The sequence below is a fragment of the Tyto alba genome, unplaced genomic scaffold (genome assembly GCF_018691265.1).
Source record: "Tyto alba isolate M040663 unplaced genomic scaffold, T.alba_DEE_v4.0 Super-Scaffold_22, whole genome shotgun sequence".
Lineage (NCBI taxonomy): Eukaryota > Metazoa > Chordata > Aves > Strigiformes > Tytonidae > Tyto > Tyto alba.
Genome location: NW_024881296.1, coordinates 19,170,837 through 19,194,169, shown reverse-complemented (window position 1 = coordinate 19,194,169; position 23,333 = coordinate 19,170,837). Strand labels below are relative to the sequence as shown.

Below are 23,333 nucleotides of genomic sequence, written 5' to 3'. Positions count from 1 at the left end.
GTCAAAAGAGAGTCAGAAAAAAAGAGGCTTTGTTTCAATCTCAATTAAAAAATGATTTTTAATTTTCATGAGACAGAATGATAAGTTGAAAGATTTGTCACAGATCTTAATAAAAGATTCATTCAACCTACAACAAATAATTCCATCATGATAAACTATTGTTTCTTGTATTGCTTCTCCTGCCAGGAAACCAGTTATTATACTGCTTTCAAACAAAAGCCTACCATATGTGTAATGGTTAGCCCTTCACTTCCTATTTTGATATCTGCTTCTTTGTAGCAGGGAGGCAAGTTTGAGGCAGCTAAATAGTGAGAGAGAAGAGAGATTGGGCACACAGGGAGGATAGTAGAAGAGCTATCAAAAAGACACAAGATAAAACAGGTAACTCAATTCCTATTGTACATGAACTATTTGTTTGAACAGATGAAGCTCCACTATTGTCAGGTAAGAGTGAGGAAGGATGCATTACTTAAGAAAAGGGGTCTTTCCTTAAAGGCTTCCTGAGCATCATGTCACCCATTTATAGAAAATAATGCAACACTCTCTATAGAATTGTAAGTTGCTCTGCCCCTTGGCAAGAAGAGAGAAAGTAAAATGTTTACTAGGGCAGCCAAGAGGAAGGAATATCTTACAATATGCAGGTTCTACACCAGATTTCAAAACACGCTGATAAACATTTGGCATCTTACAGTACTCATGAAGCAATAAATGGAGTTCACAGGGTTGCAGACTTCATTTTCAGGATGTCATTAAATCAGAAAGGTTTCGTTTCCATTCTTCAAATGTTTTTTATTTCCCCAAGCAAAGAGATTCAATTCCTGCAATTATATTTGATGTATCTTTCCTTGAAAAGCTACGATACAATTACAGTTACCAGTTGAGATACCCTGCTATTTTCTTTCTGAGCACAGGGAAAACTATGGGTCTCCCATATGCTACTGCTTCATTACATCTGGTGGATGTTGCTTTTTAATTGGGATTAGTATACTTCTGTTCTTATATAAAACAACAGAGAGAAGTGAAAGCCATTCAAAAGCTGGGCTTTCAGCAGAAGCTCCTCAAAAATTTACACTAGAATTCTCTATCTAATGCATTAACCGTATGCTCATTGCAGCAATATTTGTATGCAGTGGATTACTTTTTTCACTAGCAAAGTTGGTCAAATAACTAATGAACCTTCTTCTCCTGGAATAAAGTTGGCATTGAATTTAAAAGTTCTGTTGGTTTGGAGTTTTTTTACTTACTTTTACCAACATATCTTTCACAGAGGTCAACTCAATGGCTAAAGGAAATCAAAACATTAATTCAAATATCAAGGCACAGGCTCTCCTTCACTTCAGTTGTCTTACACCTAAACTTTAGTAGATTAGTCCTCTTTGTACATATACTGTATGTCAACAGTCTCTGCAATTTCCTTGTCCGTTTTTGTGAGGATGCCACATTACTCTTCAGTGTTCAAACAGAAGTGTCCTCCTTTATCTCTCTGTGTGTGTCAGAAGCAGGGGGGAAAGATTTTAATTAAATTTGCTTTCTTGTTTCTCCATATCATGTTATGTAAGCACATTAAGGCTTTAAGAGCTTAGTGTCAAAGACTGTGGAATCAGGCTGGCCTACACAAATACAACAGTGCCACAGAGAAGCTGAAGTATTATGAGGAGAAATGACTGCACAAGCTGCTGACTCACTCATTAATCAGATGCAGGGGGAGTCTCCGAGTTGCTTGGTGCTGGGCAGGAGAAAGGGGGAGTGATCAGTGCTGTCAACCCTATACCAAGTCTGAAAGCGCAGGTCCAGCCCATCCACCATGTGAGTTGGGAGCAAAACAAAAGGAAACTCTCTAACTGCTCCTGTGTTTCCCAGTCAGCAAACTTTGCTTAGCAGACACAAGAGTCTGAAACTCTCTTCCCCTCCCTGCCCTTTCTACCCCTCCCCTTGGACATTCAGACTCTCGCACGAGGAGAGGCAGATTTTAGATGTAAATACCAAGTGACATTGAACATAACTTACACTCACACTGTGGGAGATGACAAAGTTGTGTTTGAATCTGCCTGTGCCCAAGAGACCAGAGAGAGCTTTCCTCTTATGTCTCCTTTCTAGCAGCCCAAAAGAGCAAAGCAGGAGATAAGAAGATTGTAATTTCCCAAAGGCTGGCTGCAGCTTCAAGTGAATGCAAAGATTGGGCATGCCTGATGTCTGTATGTGACAGTGCTGGGCCGAGCAGGCAGAGCACGCCTGGGTGAGATATTATACATTCACAAGCACTCTCAGCTGGTGTGCAATGCTGCAGCCCCTTTCTGCCTCTGGAAGAGGCTAGAGGGAACCTGGAGGCCTTTGCAGCAGCTGGCAGCGTGGCTTTGCCAGCACTGCATCACTGGAGTGGGAGGCAGGTAAGTACAAAACAGGCCTGTGGTGGAGAAAAAGTTCCTTTTCCCCTTCTTCATATATCTGCATTGTCTGCTCTGTCTCTTGTGCTGGCTATCAGAAAAAGAAAGGACTGTAAGGGAAATATAGTGCACCACCAAAGGGCCATGCTAAGAACACAGCAGTCTGCATGCCAACCGCCCCAGGAGAGAGCTGTCTCTTCCTTCACTAATCTGCCCCTGGCAAGGTGTATCTCTGTACCATCACAGGTTTACAATCTACAGAGGTTGTCTCCATGAATAATAATGGTAATTCCTATCAGCGAGAACTGAAAGAAACTGATCACAGAGTTGAAAGCTGTAAGAATACATGTTCACAGAAAGTATTTATAGCAACAGGAAAAAAGACCTGGATAATAAGCAGAGAACTTTCTCTACAAGTTAATGTATATGGCACATGCTGGCAAATGCAGGTGTGGAGATCCATTTACAGCAGATGGCTTGACAGAAGATCACCAGTCTAATAAACATTCTGTAGGGGATGATAGTATGTCCTGAAGCCTCTGTGTTTCTTCCCACTGGGCTAAAATTCTTCATAAGGAATTTTACTTAAGAAAAAACCTAGGGTTTATGGCCCTATGAGGATGATCTGCTGAGATTCTTTCCCCTCTAAACAAGCCTGCAAGCTGATGTTTGAAATATCTTCTGTACACATCCACTGCTATAAACTCTTAAAGGCTTGGCAGGAAATTTTAGCATCACTTCTTTGTTCCTAGCTTTTAGTGGAATGATCATGATGAAATAGCTCTGCAGTGAATACTACTTTTTAATGAAATAGGAACTGAAGGATATACAGTGTATAGCTCAGCGTAGTGTAAAAAGACGAGCCCCTTTCAAAACAAAGATCCACACCCATGATATTTGTATGTGTTTCTGCAATGCGATCAGCATGCATAGAATCATAGAGTGCTTTGCATTGGAAGGGACGTTAAAGACCATCTAGTTCCAACCCCCCTGCCAGGGGCAGGGACACCTTCCCCCAGCCCAGGTTGCTCCAAGCCCCGTCCAGCCTGGCCTGGAACCCTTCCAGGGAGGGGGCAGCCACACCCTGTGCCAGTGCCTCACCACCCGCACAGTAAAGAATTTCTTCCTTACATCCAATCTAAATCTTCCTGCTTTCGGTTTAAAACTGTTACCCCTTGTCCTATCACTACACCCCCTGACAAAGAGTCCCTCCCCATCTTTCCTGTAGCCCCCTTTAAGCACTGGAAGGCTGCTATAAGGTCTCCCCCGAGCCTTCTCTTCTCCAGGCTGAACAACCCCAACTGTCTCAGCCTGTCCTCACAGGGGAGGTGCTCCAGCCCCCTGATCAGCTTAGTGGCCTCCTCTGGACCTGCTCGAGCAGGTCCAAGTGCTTCTTATGTTGGGGTCCCCAGAGCTGGACATGGGACTCCAGGTGGGGTCTAACAAGAGCAGAGTAGAGGGTGAGAACCCCCTCCCTCAACCGACTGGCCACACTTCTCTTGATGCAGCCCAGGACACAGTTGGCTCTCTGGGCTGTGAGCGCACATTGCTGGCTCGTAGTCTGTTTTCCATCCACTACTACCTACAAGTCCTTCTCCTCAGGGCTGCTCTCAATCCACTCCTCGCCCGGCGTGTATTTGTGCTTAGGATTGCCTTGACCCATGCTCAGAACCTTGCACTTGGCCCTCTTGAACTTCATGAGGTTTGCACAGGCCCACCTCTCAAGCCTGTCCAGGTCCCTCTGGATGGCATCCCTTCCATCCAGCGTTTAGACCACACCACACGTTTTGGTGTCATCATCAAACTTGCTGAGGGTGCACTCAGTCCAACAGTGAAGCAACATAACCAAAAATTGTCAAGAAGGTTAAGTTTTAAGTTTATTGATTACCTCATTTTGGCTATTATTTTAATTCCTGTCCTTTGGAATTAATAAACTGGAAAACAAGAGAGGAAAATAACTGTTCCTATTTGAGATAAATCAGTTTCTGTATTTTGAACTCCCAGGCAGTTCACTGTCAGTTCAAATGGTTTGAAAAGAAACATGACATTGTATTTATGCACCGTCATTTTCATGGCTGCATTCATGTGCCAAACTGGGACTAACAACTGCCATAATGCATAAAATTATGAATGTTCATTATTATTCACATTATAATGAAGATGTTTGAAATTAGTTCTGTCATGAAGCAAGTAAGCTGTAAAGATATTTAACCTACTTGATGATCATAAAAAAAAAAATCAATTTTTGGCCCTTCTAGCTTATGGAAATTCATCCCCAAATAAAATACTGCGATCACTTATTGGAAGACTCATGGAACTGAGCAGGAATCTGGCGCAGAATGACAATGGCTTATTAATACCTACAGTAAAACACTCAAATGTAATATTCAAGGCTTAAATCTAGAAGTCAATAAAACTCTGCTTGTGATTCTGAACTTGGGGAATCCATCAAGTTGGAAGCTGTTTAGGCTTAAAAAATAAATCTACACTAATTCAGATAGTTAGGACGTAACATTAAATGACATGTTCATTCTAGAAACAGGCAACATAAAAGATAATCTGAAGTGATTCCAGTGTTTTTCGTAGAGACAGAGTAATTATTATGAGAGCTTGACAAATAATTATTGTGATTAATTTGTTTTTATTTGAAGCTGGACTGTGTACAAACTGCTTGCAAAATGACCACAATGTGTTCTATTATTTATTTGAAATTATTTTTAACTTTTGCATCGAGACATTATTTCTCAGCTCCTATTTTAATTAGAAATGAATATTTCATCTTATAAAAAGGAATAAAATATGCTATCTGATTATATTTTTTTTTGTTCTTTGATTGAATTATTTGCACCTGTAATTAGCAAAGACACTAATTTCAAATCCCAATCTAGCATTTGAAATCCATATTATTATTTCATTAGCTGACTAAAATTTAATGCTGACAAAGGCATTTGAATGGTCAAGCTCAGCCTTTGCATTTAAAGGACATAGACAATAGCACAGTTATTTTAATGGATGATTCACAAACAGGGTCAATGGAAATGAAGGTTTTTCCCTGCCTGGTCCTGGTCAGAGGCCATACTTTGATCTGGCATCACAGTTCCCCAGTCCCAATTTATTCTTTGACTTTGATTCTTTTCTTTTTTAAAATTATTTTCTCTTCTCTTATTCTGTCCTCTTTCTTGGGAATATGACAACAGGGAATTCAATTTATTACTCCTACTACGTGTTCTATAGCTTCTTCTGTCACTTCCAGTCCAACAATAAACTATCTCTGAGCCTCTTTCTTGGACTCTGCAGGGTCCCACAAGTGCCCATGCTCCCAAAGCCTGAGCCACCATTTTAATGCGACCAGTTATTATTGCAGAGACCTTGGATGTACCTGCTTCTCCTGCTTTCCTTACAGCCTTCCTCCAGTGCCATCCTGCATCCTGACCCAATCTCTCTAAGGACAGGATTCCACAGACCCCATTTTCTACATGACCTGAACTCCTGTGGAGAAACGATTAAAAAGAAAAACCCAACCTTCAAGTCTTCCCCTTTCCCTCAGGTAACTCTGTAACCTTGCTGCCTTATTTGCACACTCCATTAAAGACATATTTAGAACTACTATTCTTAACAGATCTGTTATTTGGAACAAGTCTAGAAGATAATGAGTTGCTGCTACTCTTACATGAGACAGAAATGAACACATTTAAAATTGAATTAATTCACAAATTTAAAGAAATATTTGCAGATTTTTGTGTTATTTGGCTAGCCTTAATCATGCATTTCACTCTTAATAAAAAAAAAAAAAAAAGGTTGAGTCAGATACCCTTACAAATATCCTATTATAACACACAGTGATGGAAAAATTAAAAGCATGGGAAATAAGACTGATTAAATTTCAAGTGTCATGCTTTTCATATGAAGCCTGAGACTTTATCTGAAAGAAGGAGACAGAACTCAGTAATTGTGCTGCAGCTTTCAGAATATTAACCACCTTAGATACTTAAATTAGGAACCTGAATACATATTCAGGCACCTAATTAATTGACTTGATTAATACCTGAACTTCTCTAGCTGCTGTTGACTTCCATGGGAATTATGGGAGATCAGTACCTTTAAAAATCAGGCCAATTTTTCTAGGTCTCAGAGCATGCACTTCAGAAGCCTAATTTTTGGCATCTTCATCAGAAAATGCTGGTTCAGAGCTGAAAATAAGCAACCTTCATATTAAACATAGAATGTATTACCACTGGAAGTGACAAAGAAGTTAATAGAACTCTAGTTATGTTAAATATTCAGTACTAGTACAACACCCAAAACTGTTAGTCAGGGTCTTTAGATCAAAGTGGAAAAATATTATAAAAATAATAAAATACACATATTCATTAACCTATCCTCTCTAGAGATCTGTGCTCCTATCTGGCATGGAGACAGCAAATAGAACAAGTCACATAATCTCTTTTCCATCCATTGATCTAGACCTGTAAACATCTAAGTACTAGCTCGTGGTTGTTGGTGTATGGGCATAAGATCCTGAGGACTTCAAAGGTATGAGTCAGTATCTCATGTTAACATCAGACCAAGTACTCCCCTCATGGTAGGATACCAGCCTGTCGCTGCTGGGCTCAGATGAGCTGGCCTAATTGGTCTTTTCCTGTTTTAAATTCCAGTGATTCTGTATGAGTCTGAAGAGCAGCCAGGAAAGATATCTAATATTTATCACGCTTTAAAACAGTATTGATTTAAGATGGGTTTTAAAATTCTTACATGACCGTGTACCACCCATCAGCCAGTACTATTGGTTTTCTTTTTCCTTTATTATTATTCTAAAAGAACAAATCACTTCTTCCTCACTTTTGTCCTTAATGTTAAGGAGGTGGTATTAAGAACTCTAGCACTAGCTGCCTGAGTATAAATCTCCCTCCACATTTCTCCTTTGCCAAGTTTACTGTTGGTTTTGCGTTGTTTGGTTGCTTTTTTTTTTTTTTTTTTTTTTTTATATATATACACCACATCTTCACGGAAGAAACCCTCTGTCCGAAGGATTCGCTTCCTGGAACCACATGGTTGCCTGCTGATGGGGAGGATTTCACACGTGCCACGTGAGTAATTGCTGCATGCCCAGACTAGGCAGCAGCCCTGCAGCCCCGCTGCTCTTGGAGACTCCTCCAGCTTCCCAGGGTCAAGGGCAGCTACTGCAGCTGATCTAAAGCTGAGCAGCAAAGTGGCCTCAGCCACCCTAACTAGTGCCCAGTTGGACCATGTTATAATTTAACAGAGCACACTCACAGGTTTTGGTTTAAATTAAGTGTAGTTGTCAAATGATTGTTAGGAGGATCCAAATGTTCCCTTGTAACCCTTGTAATATGCAATAAATTAATTGCAAATACACAGATCACAAAGATCCACTTTATTTTCCCCTTAACTGGGCATATGCCCAAAGCTGTGTTCAAGTACGGTATCATAGAAAAGATTCATTTTAAAGCTAAGCTAAGATTAGAAGCTTCTGAATGACATTTGAATGAGGACAATGCATCGCTGATTAGCAGCAAACTAGAGCTAAGCAAATCAGAAGATAAAATAAGTGGCCCTAATCTTTATTCACACATTAAATGCAACAGAAATACAGTAGCAGAATTCTTTCAGATCTGAAAGAATTTTAAAAGCATTCATTTTAGCATACCTCATTTTTTCCTCGGTATAGCCAAATGTGACAGCACAGACAAAAAGGGCCATCCAGACCAGACAAACCCAAACTACTGAAGTACTTGAGATCTCACAAGAAAATGGGTGCTTGTGATTTGAAGTTTTAGACAAAATGAACCTCGAAAAACAGGCAGAGTAAACTGGCCTTTGCAGAAAGTAGACAGTACACTTCATAGCATGATGTGTAGAGTGCTACTGCTTTGAAGAGAACAGCCTTTATTTTCTATTCCTATAGAGCTGAGCCTGAATCCAGAGCTAAATTAAAGGTTCGAACTTACAGGTTCCTCCAAAGCTGCTTTCTATTATATGAATCTCAAAACTCTGAAAAGAAAACCTTTGGAAATCATCTTGTCTTGCACCTTGTTCTGCTGCAGTGGCTCTCTCTGGCTCGGCCAGCAGCCCAGCCTAGCTGCAGTAACAGCTTTCATTATATTTTCTTAGTTCCCTCCAAACTAGCAGACTTCTGTGCTCCCCCAAGACCTCCCGGTGTGAGTGGAAAACCAGAAGTTTATTCTGGCAGTGCTACTATTTGGAGCACACAGCTTCAACCAGATTATTCTCCCTATGGGTACCAATACAGCTTATTCTGACTAGGAAAGTTTGTGGTTTGTATGGTTCAAGTTTTACTGCTCAGGCTCATCATTTATTGTTCTTTATGTCACTGCTTGCCCAAGATCTCTTAAGAGGAACCCACTTATTTTAAGAACTCTACTGGCTATTTTTCAGAAAATATCCTTATGCATAAAGGGTATCTCTGGGCTGCAGCTAGACATGTGTGAATGTGTGGGTTTGTGCCTACACGTTAGCCTCTACTATATCTCCTTTGCACCTGTATTCATGGGGTAATACTGCCAGTAATGACAACCTGTAAAATTGCAAGCTGAGTTTAAAGACTTTCTACCTACAGTTAAGTGAGGAAAGGAAAGATATTATCTAATAAAAGACCAGGAACGCTGACAGAAGGCAGCTGAACTTGTTTTCAGATCAGCTACCTGTGTTATTTAATCTGGTTTGCTTACTGATTTGGTTACATATGTATATCTAGGTTAATTGTTCTGATGCGTGACCTGCACAGACAATTGATTTATAGGAACAAGTAAATTCGTTTTAACTGTGTGCTTTTGTCCTCACCACACTTCTGGTAGAAGTTCAAAGCACCTGTGACAGTCTGAGCAGCCAGGAGTGCCCTGGTTGCTATCCAGGAACCAGAGACAGGAGCCCCAAGGAGGCACAAGGGGGCACGATTCACGTATCCTGTTCCTTCGCTGCACCATCAGTCTTGAAGGCTGAATGTCACAATCCTACCCAAGGATTGTTTTAATCCCAAAAGAAGAAACTTTGACTGTTAAAACTCACAATGGAAAATGTAGCTGTAAATATTAGATTCAGAAAACTTTTGTCATATACTGCTGCAATATGTATAAGTTTTGCAAATTGTCCTCTATGCTGTTTATGAAGGTATATGTATATGGCTTCTTTCCTTTATTTGACTGTGGTCTCGTTTTTTCATGGATTCCCAAAGAAGAAAAATATTTATTGGTATTGTATTTTGATTGACAGCCTGGTTTAAAAGTGTTTTTGGAAGTACAAAAAGGTTAGATAAATGTAGCTGTTTTCTTCCAAACACAGAAATAAGAAGCTAGAAGCAAATGAACAAAAACTTGGCCATAGATAATATCTTGTCAGAATAATTCATATGATTTATCACAGATAAGCACATTATTAATCTTCCTCTTCTTTAAGCCTTAAAATCTGTCTGTAACCTTGTCTGGGAAATAAAATGAGACTGCAGGTCTTCTGTCTTATCTGCTGTTAAAAAGCCTTTACTAAAAAGTGTAGCAACTAGAGTTCTTTCAGACAAGTTGACCCTAATAATCTCCATTCTAGGTGCCCAGGAAATTGAGCTCAGTTTCATCACCACTGTGGGATGAATTCTAGGATCTCCTGCCTCATACTAAGGACAAAGAAAGTAACACAGGAATCAGCTCCTTCTCTACCACAAGGACTTAGGTATATAATGGGAATCTAAAGCAGGGGTTAGGGAGGGTGAGTCACAGGATACATAAGGTACAATACATCTTGAAGAAGTCATGGCATGTCAGTAGCTTGATTCCTTCTTCAAAAGCTTATGAATGTGTCTCCTATATGCTGCAAAGGTGATTTACAATCAGAGACTGACCTGGCAGAGTGTGCATTCAGGTTATTGTCTTCTGATTAATTTTTCTGATGTATTGTAGTGAAAGGAGCTCCTATTGTAAGTTCTTCTGCTAATGCAAAGTCTCATGGGACAGGTGCTCCATGGGGGAGCCTTGCAAATTTTGAGACTGAGGGAATATTATCAGAGAAGCACCTATGAGCACTTCTGACACAGCAGAATGAGCCCTAAAAACATCTGCTGGATCTAATTTGTCCAACTCACGACATAACCTGAAATACTCTGAGAACCACTCAGATCAACTCTCACTGGAAATGCATTCACCCTTTCAGAAAATTGTAGAAAAAAACAAAGTACACGTCCTGGAGTGCTTTGTCCACTGACATGAGAAAATGAAAGCCCCACGTTAACTCACATAAATTCATCAAAACTAAGATGGGTCATTAGAAAAAAATCTTTAAGAGAAGCACTGAACTACATTACTGGTGGACTGGACATAGTCTGAAAAATGCATTAGCCAAGTACAAAACTGTCTGAGGATGGGAATAAGTCTTCTAGCCATCAGTCTTCTGTCTTCCTATCTGGTGCTATAAGTGATGCAATCAAGGAGAACTTTACAGACAAATACAGGAAAACAAACATCATGACAGGCATGAGCAGAGACTGTAGATCTAAAAAGACATTTTTATCCTGTGTTAGAAAAAACTCAACAAACTCACTAAAACCATACGGACTCTGTGTCTGGATGAGATAAAACCAGTTTCTTTTTAATGAGTGGATGATAATGGTGGAAAACACTTAGTTATGGTTTTTCAGAGAAATCTTAACTAGAGTCAAAAAAGTCAAAATGGCTCTGGAAGCACTTATTGAAATGATTTGATTTAGTAGCTTGGATATAATATCCCACAGACATAACTATACTACTCTTGTACTTGTACTGATATGTTCATATAACACTGCCCTGCTCTTCCCATATGTTACTGTGTGGGTCTCTGATATCTAAAACACCTCTGCACCATGCTCCACATCTCTTTCAGATTATGCCTATACCAAGCAAAGTGAATGATTCAAGGTCTTTACAGTGACAAAATAATCTATAAAGCCTGCAATTTTTGTCTCAAGAAGTATGACTTTGTATTATTTATACCAAAGCATAAAAGCCTTTTCTGGATTATTTTGTCTTCCTCACAAGCTCTTTTCTGCTATCATTATTATGTTCTGCCCATGATTTGACATGCTATGAAGATTTACGTGGACATCCAGAACTACTTAGGTGTGATGAAAGCTTATGTCCTCTTTCTGAGCTAGTCTGCTGATGCAGAAAGAAGATGCGAAAAGATACAACTTCTTAGGACCAAATTTGACACAAGAATATGGTGGCCATACAGATCCTTGGCAGGAATGAAGACAAGCAGCATCTCGGATTGTTTTGACAGCACAGCCAGTGACTGTGGCATGTAATTACCACCACACTACCACCACCCTTTACTTTGCACTCAACAAGGTGTATCTAGAATACTCATACAGTTTGTGAACCCCCAATACAGAAATACATTGATAACCTGGAGCATATTCAGCAGAGGGCCAACAAGATGTTCTGGAGCTGCAGTCCTTGCCCTTTGAGGACAGGCTGAAGGACTTGGGTTGTTGAGCCTGGAGAAGAGGTATCTGCCTGGGAACCTTATAACAGCCCCTCATACCTATGGGTTGGTTATTGAGAAGAAAGAGACAAGTTCTTCACAGTGAAGCATAGTGGGTGGATAAGAGACAATGGGCATAACTTGAAACAAGAGACGTTCAGACTGGATAAGAGGCAAAACTTTTCACATTCAAGCAGTGGAACAGGTTGCCCAGAGATGCTGTGGCACCTTTATCCTTGGAGGCTTTCAAGGCCCCATTGAATAAAACCCTGAGCAACCTGGCCTGAATTCATAGCCTACCCTGCTTTGAGCCAGGGGTTGAACTACAGTCTTCCTGAGCTACCCTCCAGACTGAGTGATTCTGTGATTCTGTGACTCTGGCTGCACGAACATTTATTGTTTATAGTTCTCTGAGATCAAAATGGGAATTAGCAGAAAAAGTAATCCTTCTGGCATGACCAAGGTATGAGTAAGAATCCTACAGGGAACTTGGACTGTGACCTTCTTTGGAACAGAAATCTACATTTCTTGTTCTTGTCTGCCACAAATACATCCACTGACAAATAATCTTTCTCCCCAAAGATCAGCTGAATCGATGAATGAATCATGAATTGCCCACTTTGTTCCACTTCACTATGTTGGAAAATGTCTGTGCTGATTGCCTGCCAATGTATTTTGTTGTCCCAGCAGATGAACTGCTGTGAGCATAATCTGATGTTTGCATCAGTTCCATAACCAATTTCGTAACTGTCTCTTGTGGTGCAGAAGAGTACTCATCCCACCCAGTTTACATAAACTACAGCCATTGTATTATCTGTCAGGAGGTGAATAAGGCATTCTGTAAAAGATCAGTTAGACCTCCATACGAGTGTTTGCACTGCACTGAGTTCTACACTATTTCTGCATGAGTGTGACTTGCATTTAATTCTGGCCTATGTGAGTTCACCAAGTCCAACAGAGAAATATTTTTCACTGTAGTTTTTTGGTGAGAAAAACATTTCCATTCAGGCTATTTGTATCAGATCAGGGAGGCAAAAACATCCTACAGAACCATTGGAAGAGTATATGAACTCCGATGCCTGATATACAGTCTATTACCTAATCTTGCTGTCAGCATACAACCTCTGTACAATCTCCAAGATGTGGAAAAGGCTCAGTTGTCTGATGAACTGAGACAAGTTGTGACTGTTGCTTGGGGCAGCACCTGAGGTCATGTGCTAAGGGAACTTAATATCAGGTCCATCCTGAGTTACATAGCTTCTTAGTATCTGAAATTCAGAAACAGTTTTTTTTTCTCTTAGTATTGAAATGGTCTGCTCTGTTCTGACTTTTCATCTGAAGGTCACAAAGAATGGTGTAAAGTTCTGACCTTCACAGTGAGTCAGGCAGCCAAGCAGAGATGCAGGACATCTTAGTGGTATGGACAGTTTAAGAAGAATTCTGTACTGGAAGTGGTTTTGACCTGCTAGATATCAAGGAAACTACAGAAGAATGGTCATAAACAAATACCTCTTTTCTACTGTGGTGGGTTGACCTTGGCTGGCTGGCAGGTTCCCATCAAGGCACTCAGTCCCCCTCCTCAGCATAAGGGAGGGAAATTAAAAACTCATGGGTCAAGATAAAGGCAGTTTAATAAATAAATGTAAAGGCCATGCACAGAAGCAAAGGAGAACAAAAAGATTTACTCTCTACCTCCATCAGCAGGTGATGTCCAGCCACTTCCTGGGAAGCAGGCCCTCAGTATGTAGCGGTTGCTTCAGAAGACAAATGCCTTAATAATGAATGTGCCCCCCACCACCATTTCTCTTAGCTTTTATTGCTGAGCATGGCATCATATGGTAGGGAAAGTTTGGTCAGTTTGGGTCAGCTGTCCTGGCTATGTCCCCTCCCAACCTCTTGTCCACTCCTAGCCTACTGGTCTTTGAAGGGGGCCAGGGGTTAGAGAGAGAGCCTCTGTACTGTGCAAGCACCACTCAGCAGTGGCCAAAACACTGATGTGTTATCAACACCCTTCTAGCTACAAATACAAAGCACAGCATTATGAGGGCTGCTATGGGGAAAGTTAACTCCATCCCAGCCAGATCCAATACACCTACATATAAGAAAATTTCTAGACTTCAATCCTGTTGTGTTGAGGAAGAATATCTCCTATATCAGAGAGAGACAAAAAGAGGAAGAAAGCAGGGAGGGGGGAAAGGGAGAGAGGCATTGCCTTATGAGAGGCATTTGGCTACAACATTATCAAGGAATGAGTCAAAAATAGCTCCCACTCATTTGGCTGCCACTGAAGTGGGAAAAGTAAGTTGTTTAATTTTTGCAAGAAGGGATGATCCAAAAGAGCAGTCACTGCAAAACTCTTGATGATTGTCTTCTCTTCCCAAGAATTTGTGCTACTTCCATACAGTCCTAATACATTCAGATAAGCTATTCTGAAAATGTAGCCAACTGTTAGGCATGCCACAGACTTCACAGAATAGAACACACCTGGACTTGCTTCCTCCCCGTAGTGCTTAGACCAGATAGATTTTTTTTTTTCCCAAAAAATACGCATATACATTCAGAGCTCAGTATAACACGAGAATTCTAGAAGGACAACATCCATTTTCTCAGTTACCAAATGAGGGAATTCAAGCAGTAATTCTTGTCATCAAGGAAGGAGGATTTCTAGGAACTGGCTTTCCCTTGCTTTGCAGAGAGCCTGCAATCCCAGGCTAGTGCTGACTCAACAATAACGGAGTGTGAGAAACTGCAAATGCAGCAGCTGTAATTTCTTGAAGAGAAGTCCTTGCCTATCCACAAATGCTAAAAATTGAACTTCACATTCCAGTGGCAGTTCTGAATAAATCACTCAATAAAGTGATTAGTTTGTATATGAGCAAATTATACTGGGCAGGCAGTAATTGAAGATTCTCAAATACAAACTTTGTAATTAATCTCCTTTTCAAAATGATTAGGACCAAGTATTCTGAATCTTTTTAAATAAGATATTTGGAGAACAACACTGCTTTTTCTTTTTTTTTTTTTTTTTTTGTTTTGTTTTGTTTTGTTTATGGCTACTCCTAGGCAACCCACTGCTGGGTAAATTTAGATACATTATCCTACCCTAAATATCACAAGTATTTTTCTCCTTGGCTTTCTTTTTCATTAGATAGTTTCCTGAGATGTTAACTCTTCAGACATGGAAGATGAACTTGATCAGTCTACTGCCAAAGTATAAGTGTGCTTTGTTCTCAGTAAGGATTACCAGTGTACTTGTGGAATTCAGAACAGAACAGGACCCAGAGATAGCCACAACTCATGCTAATAATGTGCATGGATACTTGGGACCACGGGGGACCCAGCTTTTTCCATAATGCAGGATCCTATGTACCTTGTTACAAGAATATTGATGGAATACTGTGAGATAAGAGTGAAAGCTCTTAGATATAATGGACTTAAGGTGCTTGATGCTGATATTGAATACTGATAATTTTCCTGGGATGATGCAGTAGTAACAACAGTACTTAAATTTGTAGTACCACAAAGAAGTCAGAACTTCATCTATTGGCACTTTTAATGGATTTCAATTACTAGTGCCTATTATTTATTGAGCAGCATGGATTTTCTCCTTCAAATTTGTGCATGGAGATACTTTGTGAAGGAGGGAGGAGGAAATTCAAATTCCTTTTTTTACAAAGAGTTTATGAAAAGGTCTGTCTCCAAACTTGTGAGATGTAAAGAAGCCAGTTTATTGTACTGTCATACTAGACCTCCTTGAAGAGAAAGGCTCTACCAGCAAGCTTTGAAGCTGTTAATATTTGAGGTGACATTCTTAACCCTGCAGAAAGGTCATATAAAGACATGTGTACAGAAAGCTCTGGTGGTGCCAGACAGTTACCAGTCAGCTCTGTGCAGTCAAAGGAAAATAAATATGATATTTTATTGCCCCCAGACTCACTAGGGATATGAAGGTCTCTTGATTCTGTAGATATGCCATTATTAGGAATAGATAGCTTGTGGTGCTTCCCTTTGGTGATTTGAGACATTTATGAACTTCTTAGTTGTGTGTGATAAGCCTGAGGGTTATCAGTGATTCACCACTAAATTTAAGAGGTCATTGCTTTTCAGAAAAGTCTAAAAAGTATTGCACATTTTGAAGATTCATGCAAAATCTTACAGCTTTTTAGAGGAGGAAAAGACGTTTGAGAGCCTGAATTGTGACTATTAACTGTCAGAGTCTACCAATATAGACAAACGTTTCTGTGTTTCACTAGTACTATCAGAACATAGTGCTTTCTGTCTCTGATACCTGAGAAGCACAGAAAACCAGGTCAAGCATGCAATGATACCTCTGCTACACCTTCTCCAATGTCCAGTGGCTTCAACCCTGGGATATCCTGAGCCAGTTTGGGGTGTTTTGGTTTTTGTGGCTTTTTTTTATGTTTGGTTGGTTTGGGATTTTTTTTTTTGGTTTGTTTATTTGTTTATGGGGTTTTGTTTTGTTTTGTTTTGTTTTCCATAAAACAGCCATTACTGGTTTTCTTCTATGAATTTGTTTAACTGCTTTTTGGCTCAAATACAATTTTAGCCTACAGCACTTTCTGAAAACCTATCTATATATTCTGTGTAGAAGTACTCCATTTTGGGCATTTTGAACTCATCACCTGATATTTGCCTTTGATGCAGCAGATGGAGGATGACAATGCTGGTTCAGATTAAAGTTTTAAGTTTCATAACCAAACAGAGGCTTGATAACAAAATATTTGTGTTTACAACAGCTGCTGAGATTCCTCAGAAACAAGACCTTTTTATAGAATATCAGCATGAAATTTATTTATATGAATGGAATGAACAAAAAAAAGCAATTTTAAGCTTCCTTTCTTAAGAAAGAAGTCTATGCATTTTCACTGTGTATCCATCATTCAACCTCTCCTTAGTAATTTCTGCCCTTGTTGGCCTATATTAACTCCTTTGTCTGAGCTGAAGCAGTCTCGAAGCCAATTAAATATATATACCATAAATCAACATTTTGGTAGAATCCAAAGTTAATGACTCCTTTGAGGAAAAACTATCAGTATAACCTCAACATTTAATTAGCGTATCTGGCTTGCCATTTGCCCCTCAGCACCCAGATGGGTCAGCCTGTCTGCCAGTTGGCACATACGGCCAATTTTGAGTCAGTGACAGTATTTGGTGATATGTCACAGCTGTTAATAAGAGAACTAGGGGGAAACAAAAGGTAATGTGGAAGCTGTTGTTAAAAAGTGTTAGTGGTGGAGAAGGGAAGAACTAGGAACACTATGGGAATTCAGCTCAGGGAGCACATGAAGACCAACTGCTACAGGATAGAGGAGGTGAAGATATAAAGAATAGGACAGAAACCCATGGGAAGCCAGGCTTCATTAGCTTTGTTTGTAATGGAGTAACTTCCTTACTGTCAGAATATACTTTTTTTTTGATTAGAAATTAAATATTTACAAACTACAAACAAAAAATTTGCAAAAATGTTTCAGCAAGTACTTTACAGCAAGTGACCACCTCTCACTCAGTTTACTAATAAATTTAATCTTACTGCAACATTTTAGTTTATCTTCTCAGATTATGCCATGGAAGATAAAACCTGTCTATGCACAGATATACTTCTCTTGCTGAGGTGAAAGATACTTCTATCTGTAGGACAGCGTGTTTTTCATATGAGTGCTACATAGTGTAAACAAACTATAAATATTTTAATGGTTGAAGAAAAGAAAGGGTAAAGCAGATGACTGCCCAATTTTAAGACTTGTCAATTTTCCTTAAAATTTGTTCTCTGCTATAATATTTTCTATGAATTTCCTGATTATTCAGCTGAACTGAAAAGCTGACTTTGAGAAAAAAAAGTTTTTAATTTGTTCCTATTTTTGCTAAAATGTAAAGTTTACTTATTTTTTACAAGCCACATTACAAACTTGGACGCTCTTGTCAGCCTCAGCATAGCCCTGAAACATGAAAAGGGAACAAGTCACTGTATAACAGAGCAGAACTAAATTGAGAGGAGACTGTGCAACCAGTGCCAGACATGCTCCTGCCACAGTTGGGCTTCATATGTGTACAGTTTGGGATTAGCATGTCTCACCAGTGATTTATACATATAACAACAACAACAATAACAATACCCACAAAAAAAAAAATGCCCAGACAAATTTTTGCCAGAGCACAGATTCAAACAGGAAAATAGTTGACAGGTTACCAGTGCAGTTCTTCTGGAAGTTGGGATTCTCTAGAGGGTGCCCTGGGATGCGGCATTGAAATCTGTGCTGCCAGAACTCAGGAAACCAGGGATTGCGGGTGTTGGTGTCCAGACGCAGCTTCAGATAGTAGTCATCAAACGACAAGACCTCTGGAGACTGCAGCTTGATAGTGATGCCTCCGTTTGCTTCAGGTTCATAACCTTCAATGACTTCATCTCTGTCTGCCCAACCGTCACTGAAAAGAGGCAAAACCCCACTTATTACACAAGGACAGGAAGCTTGTTTTGAAAAAGCAAGCAGCCAAAGGCAGGTGAGCATCCTTGGAAGCAAGTCATTAAGGGGAAATCTAAAGCTACGTCTAAAATTCAGGTAGAGTGGGAAAGAAGAAAGCATAGTGATGGAACTTGTAATGAGCAGTCTGAGTCATTTCATGCAGAGTCCTCATTAACTCATCTGGAATTAGGAGGATTTATCCTTGTCCCTCTGGGAAGGGTTTTTGGGCATAGCTTCTGGTGTGATGTCTTTATGACTGAAGAGATTCTGCTTCATTTAGGCTGTCCTGTAAGGGGTGGAAACTGGAAGAATTAATATTGATGGAAACGAAACTGAGCCAGGATCCTGGGTGTTTTGCAGAAAATATCACAGCATGCATCTTACAGCTAGAAGCATAATTCAAATCAAGCATAAAGCAAGAAATGTATTGTGTTGGAAGAGAATGGAATAAGAATACTTGATAAAGTTGACCAAACTAAAAAGAAAACCACCTGCTATTCTTACACTGTATGGGATTTGTGATAACATGTTGGGGCTTTTTCTCCTTTTTTTTTTTTTTTTTTCTTTTTTAACAAAAAAAAGACAAGACTTTCTATTTTATTTCTCCATTAATTCATTTAAGAGATACTTTTAAAAATCTGAAGATAAAACTCCTTCTTGATAACATTATTTCATGGAAAGTCTATTTTAACAGGTTTGAACAATGTCCACTGGGCTTAATGTATAAGTTTTAGTTTAGTTCTTTTAACAAGAAGTCCATTGATTTAGTGTCATTCTCCAGTTCTTATTAGGGTCCCCTAAGAACAGTGCTATTATAGTCTAATTTAAGTGCAAATATAAGTCAGCCATTGATTAATTTTAATATGTTGGGCATGACATAAGAGAAATAGATTATTCTGGCACCTCAGATCTAGCTCTAGCCACTCAGAATCAAATCAGCAGCACTGCTGCTGTGAAAAGGAGACAGATGAAGGAAAAATGTGATTGACCACTATGAGAGCAGTCTCTGTTTCACCCAAAGAGGCTTGCATCCTGAACTCCTGACAGACTGAAAGAGGTCCTTGTTAGGAGTCTCTTACACACAGTCTTGAGAAGAGCATCAAGGTGCAGAACATACCAGCTGAGCGCATGTATGAGCATAGATGTACCCGAGACCCCACAGTGAAAAACAGACAAGATTTGAAGCAGCAGGCTCTGTCACAGTCCTAGTCAAACAGCTGTAAAGTGACTATGCATTGGGCACATGTGAGTCTCTGTTCCCCATCCACCAGACTGAACAGCTGCATGGTTTAGCTGACACTCACAGTAACTGCTGCAGCTGTGCTGTAGGAACCTGGGGAAAATATGGCAGCTCTCCATGGAAATACAGAAAAGACCATGGAATATTTTCCATATGGGACACACGACCCAAGCCTCTATTACAGGAAGCTATTTAATACCTGGCAGCCCACTGACTGAGTGATCAACAGATTCCTTTCAACCTGAGCCTGGGGACTCACAAAACTATACTTTGATATGGCACCACATGGCACCTTTAAGCCAGGATTTCTTTGTTTCCCCCCATTGCCAAGGCCTCGCAGTAGAACTGCCCAAAATTTCTGAGCTTACAAACCACTAACCAGTATCTTCATATAGCCAAGCACCATGAGATACACATGTGTGCGTGTTGCATTTCACATGTGGTATGAGAGTGGAGAGCAGAGGGAGGAGCAGGGAGTGGATCACAGGAGGGACACAGCGATGGCTGAAGAACCCCACTGTGGAATGGGGGTGGGCATGGTGTGACACCCCAAAGTGACTCTCTGCCGGGCTGAACCCAGCAACACCTGCTGGGTCACTTCTTCCCATGGCCAGCAACGCAGGGAACCCAGCTCCTGCCCTTGTGCCAGTATAGCCCGAATGATAACCACGTGGCACAACCTTGGCCCGACACCTGCACTTGAATTGCCATGGGAGCACACAGAGTTCAAAAGCCACAATTTGTCCATCCCTGCTCCCTGCCTCACTAGACTGCCTAGAGTTTTGGACAGGGAAAGAAGCCACAGGTCATCCTCTCTGCATCCCCCCACTCCTCACTTGCCCATATGCTGGGGGTAGATAGTAAAATGTGCCATGCAACCTGACTGCCTCACGACAGACCACAGTCTAGGTAACCCTGCAAAGGTAAAACCATGAGAATGAACTTTCTGTATTCTACATAATTCAAGAGGTAAACTAGCACCAGAGCAGAGAAAAAGTCACAATATATATTTCTTCTTATGTGGGGGAAAAACAATCAAGAGATCACTCTTGCAACATAAGTAATTGAGTCCTAATTGCATAAGTACTTGATTATTTGTTACAATGTTTATGGCTTGCAAACTGTAGACTAAAGCAGAAACATTAGTGAGTTGAAAAGATTAAGCAAATCAGGCCATTTTTTACAAGACTTTTTCTAGAAAGGAGGTAGTTTCTCTGCTGCTTGGATTTCTACCAGCCAAACATTAGAATGATTTATTTCCCCTCCCCTGTAAATTTGGTTTGAAATATTGCCACATTCACTCTGAAGGCAAAGCAGAGAAATTCTGCAAAGGCAAGAGAAAGTGTATTTCAAGTTCTCCGAGGGCAGTTGATGGAAAAGTTCCCTTAAATTGAAACAGATTGCCATCTAAAGTTTCTTTGTCTCTTTTTGGCCCCAAATGTTTTTTATTCCTTCTTCAGCTTCCTCAAATTATTATATCTGTCTGATAAGTTCTGTGTGCAGCGAAATGTGAAGAAAAGGCACTGGAATCAGAGAAAAAAGTTCATACGTGTTAAAGTTCATATGAGAGCTTTGCTCTACTTTCAGTGAAGTCAGTGAAGCAAAAAGGACTCCTTTTGGTCTCTTAGGGGACCCCTTCCATCCTGATGGCTGCAGGCTGGCTGTGCTGAAAGGTGCCCTATGGGTACTGTGCAGCCCTACCAGCAGCCGTGAGAGGATTATCAAAGGCCTAAAATCCTGTTATAATCTCTGTCTATATTCCTTTTTAGTGTTTATATTAAAACAAAACAAAACAAAACAACAAAACAAAACAACCAAACCAAAACAAAACAAACAAAAAACAAACAAACAAACAAAACAAAACAACAACAACAACAAAAAAAAGCAAGCAAGCAAGAAAGAAAAAATATAAAATATTATCTGGGAACTGTGCATCCTTAATGTCATATGAATAGATGGACAGTGTTCCAGAAGACAGTGTTAAAAAACCTGGCATTTCTAATGCTGGGTAACAGCACGATACTGAAGTCCAGATGATAGTGTGCATGTCAGTGGCAGAATCACAAGACCAATAGCTGATTCAACGGGAAAATTAAATCTCATTTTAAAAAGTCAGCATATATTATTCTTTTGTTGTCAGAATTGAATACTTTCCACCTACTTTCCTTCTTTCATCCTGCTGAGTAGCAAGTAGAACCACATACAGCACTTTTTGCAAAACCATCTTTCTGTCACTCAACTACAGACTTCAGGAGGTGGCTGAACACTGGTCACCCGAACTGCCTTCGCTGATGAGTGCACCCATTGTAGGTTTTGTGTGACAGTCGGGCCTCGAAACATGCCAGGTATCTTGTGCAACAGTTGATCTGAAGCTCTGTGAGGGGGTTTAAAGTGTGAAAACAGAAACAGTGAGGGAGGGACAAGTGTGTGGGTGTCAAACTAGCAACCACTCTGCTCACTCTTAGGAGAGAAAGATCTGCTTTTGTTACAGTTTTGTGGTGTTTACCATAATCAAAATGGTCACTGATATTTTGCAAACTACTCTTGGTCCAAGTGCCAGTCTGGTGGCTGGCATTCATGATGCTAAATCCAAATTTCAGCATTCAGACACAAATGAAAACCAGAAAGAAAGGAAAAAAATCCCATAGCTACCCATCTAGCTTCAGAAGTCCTATTTCTCATTATCACAGACTGAGTCTGAAAACACAAAGTTATTTTTTTCTTAACCAGTTTACTATTCTGTTAATGTGTGACAACAGACATCTCTGAATTGTGGCTTAAGCATTTTAGCCTCCCTATATTTTCTGAACTGAAGTCACATATATTCTTGTGTCTGAAACACCGGGAGAAATGTAATGGATTTCCAATTTCCTCTCTTCTTCCAAACATGAACACTGTCAGCTGCTTTTCACAAGGGCTGATGAGACAACCAGCAATCAGGCTTTCTATTTTCATCTCCTCAGGACTTAACTCTTAAACTATGCAGCAGCAGCTCTGCTCTGCTTCCCAGCACAACACTCAGAGAATTACTATTACAAATGCTTTTTCCAAATAGGCAAACACACATGCAAAAAGGAAACATGCCAATGTTTGAGGACTACATGCCTTGTGATTATTGTGGGAGGTAGCATCTTTTCACAGGTAAAGAAAATGAAACATGTTTGTCAGTCATGGGCACTGACTGCATGGACACTGACTGGCAATTTGGTCACAGAACCCTTATAAGATTTGATCTGATGGATCAAAGCTGTAGAGGGCAACTGATTTATACTCCTCTGTCTGGAGGGATGCATCACTGGCAGTTTTTGTCAATTCCCTTTGCACTAGCTAAGGTAATGTTTTCTTAAGAAGTTTGCATTCATGATACGCAGGTTTTGCTATTTTTGTTTGTTTGTTTGGGGTTTTTTTGTGTTGTTGTTTTTGTTTGGTTGCTTGTTTTTTTTCTGCTCTATTGGCCAAGTCATAAAATATATAAAAGAAAATAAGAGCAAAAAGCCTTTTATAAATGCTAAATGAATTATTCTGGCAATAATCTTTCTGCCTACAGCAGATATTCTTGTCATTATAAAACCAAATAGATCAATCAGATGAAAATAATTTCCATCTTTTTTTTTTTTTGGACAGGTTCTGTTGCTGTGCTAGTGGGTATTTTTATCTGCTTTGAAAACAATCTTACATGTAGCTATACCCATGTAAATTGGAAACACTAGTTTCAAACTTTCAAACTTCACAGAGGTTCCC

The 23,333-nt window shown here is 39.9% G+C and overlaps 1 protein-coding gene across 7 annotated transcripts in view; it reads right to left on the bottom strand.

The window, feature by feature from the left end:
• GRM1 (glutamate metabotropic receptor 1) overlaps positions 1-23,333 on the bottom strand; it is a 198,477-nt gene that overhangs the window by 52,988 nt on the left and 122,156 nt on the right. For all 7 annotated transcript variants that reach the window (XM_042796093.1, XM_042796094.1, XM_042796096.1 and 4 more), the window contains exon 4: positions 18,079-18,314. In XM_042796093.1, coding sequence (XP_042652027.1) covers positions 18,079-18,314 — 236 coding nt within the window. The remainder of the gene's footprint in view (positions 1-18,078; positions 18,315-23,333) is intronic.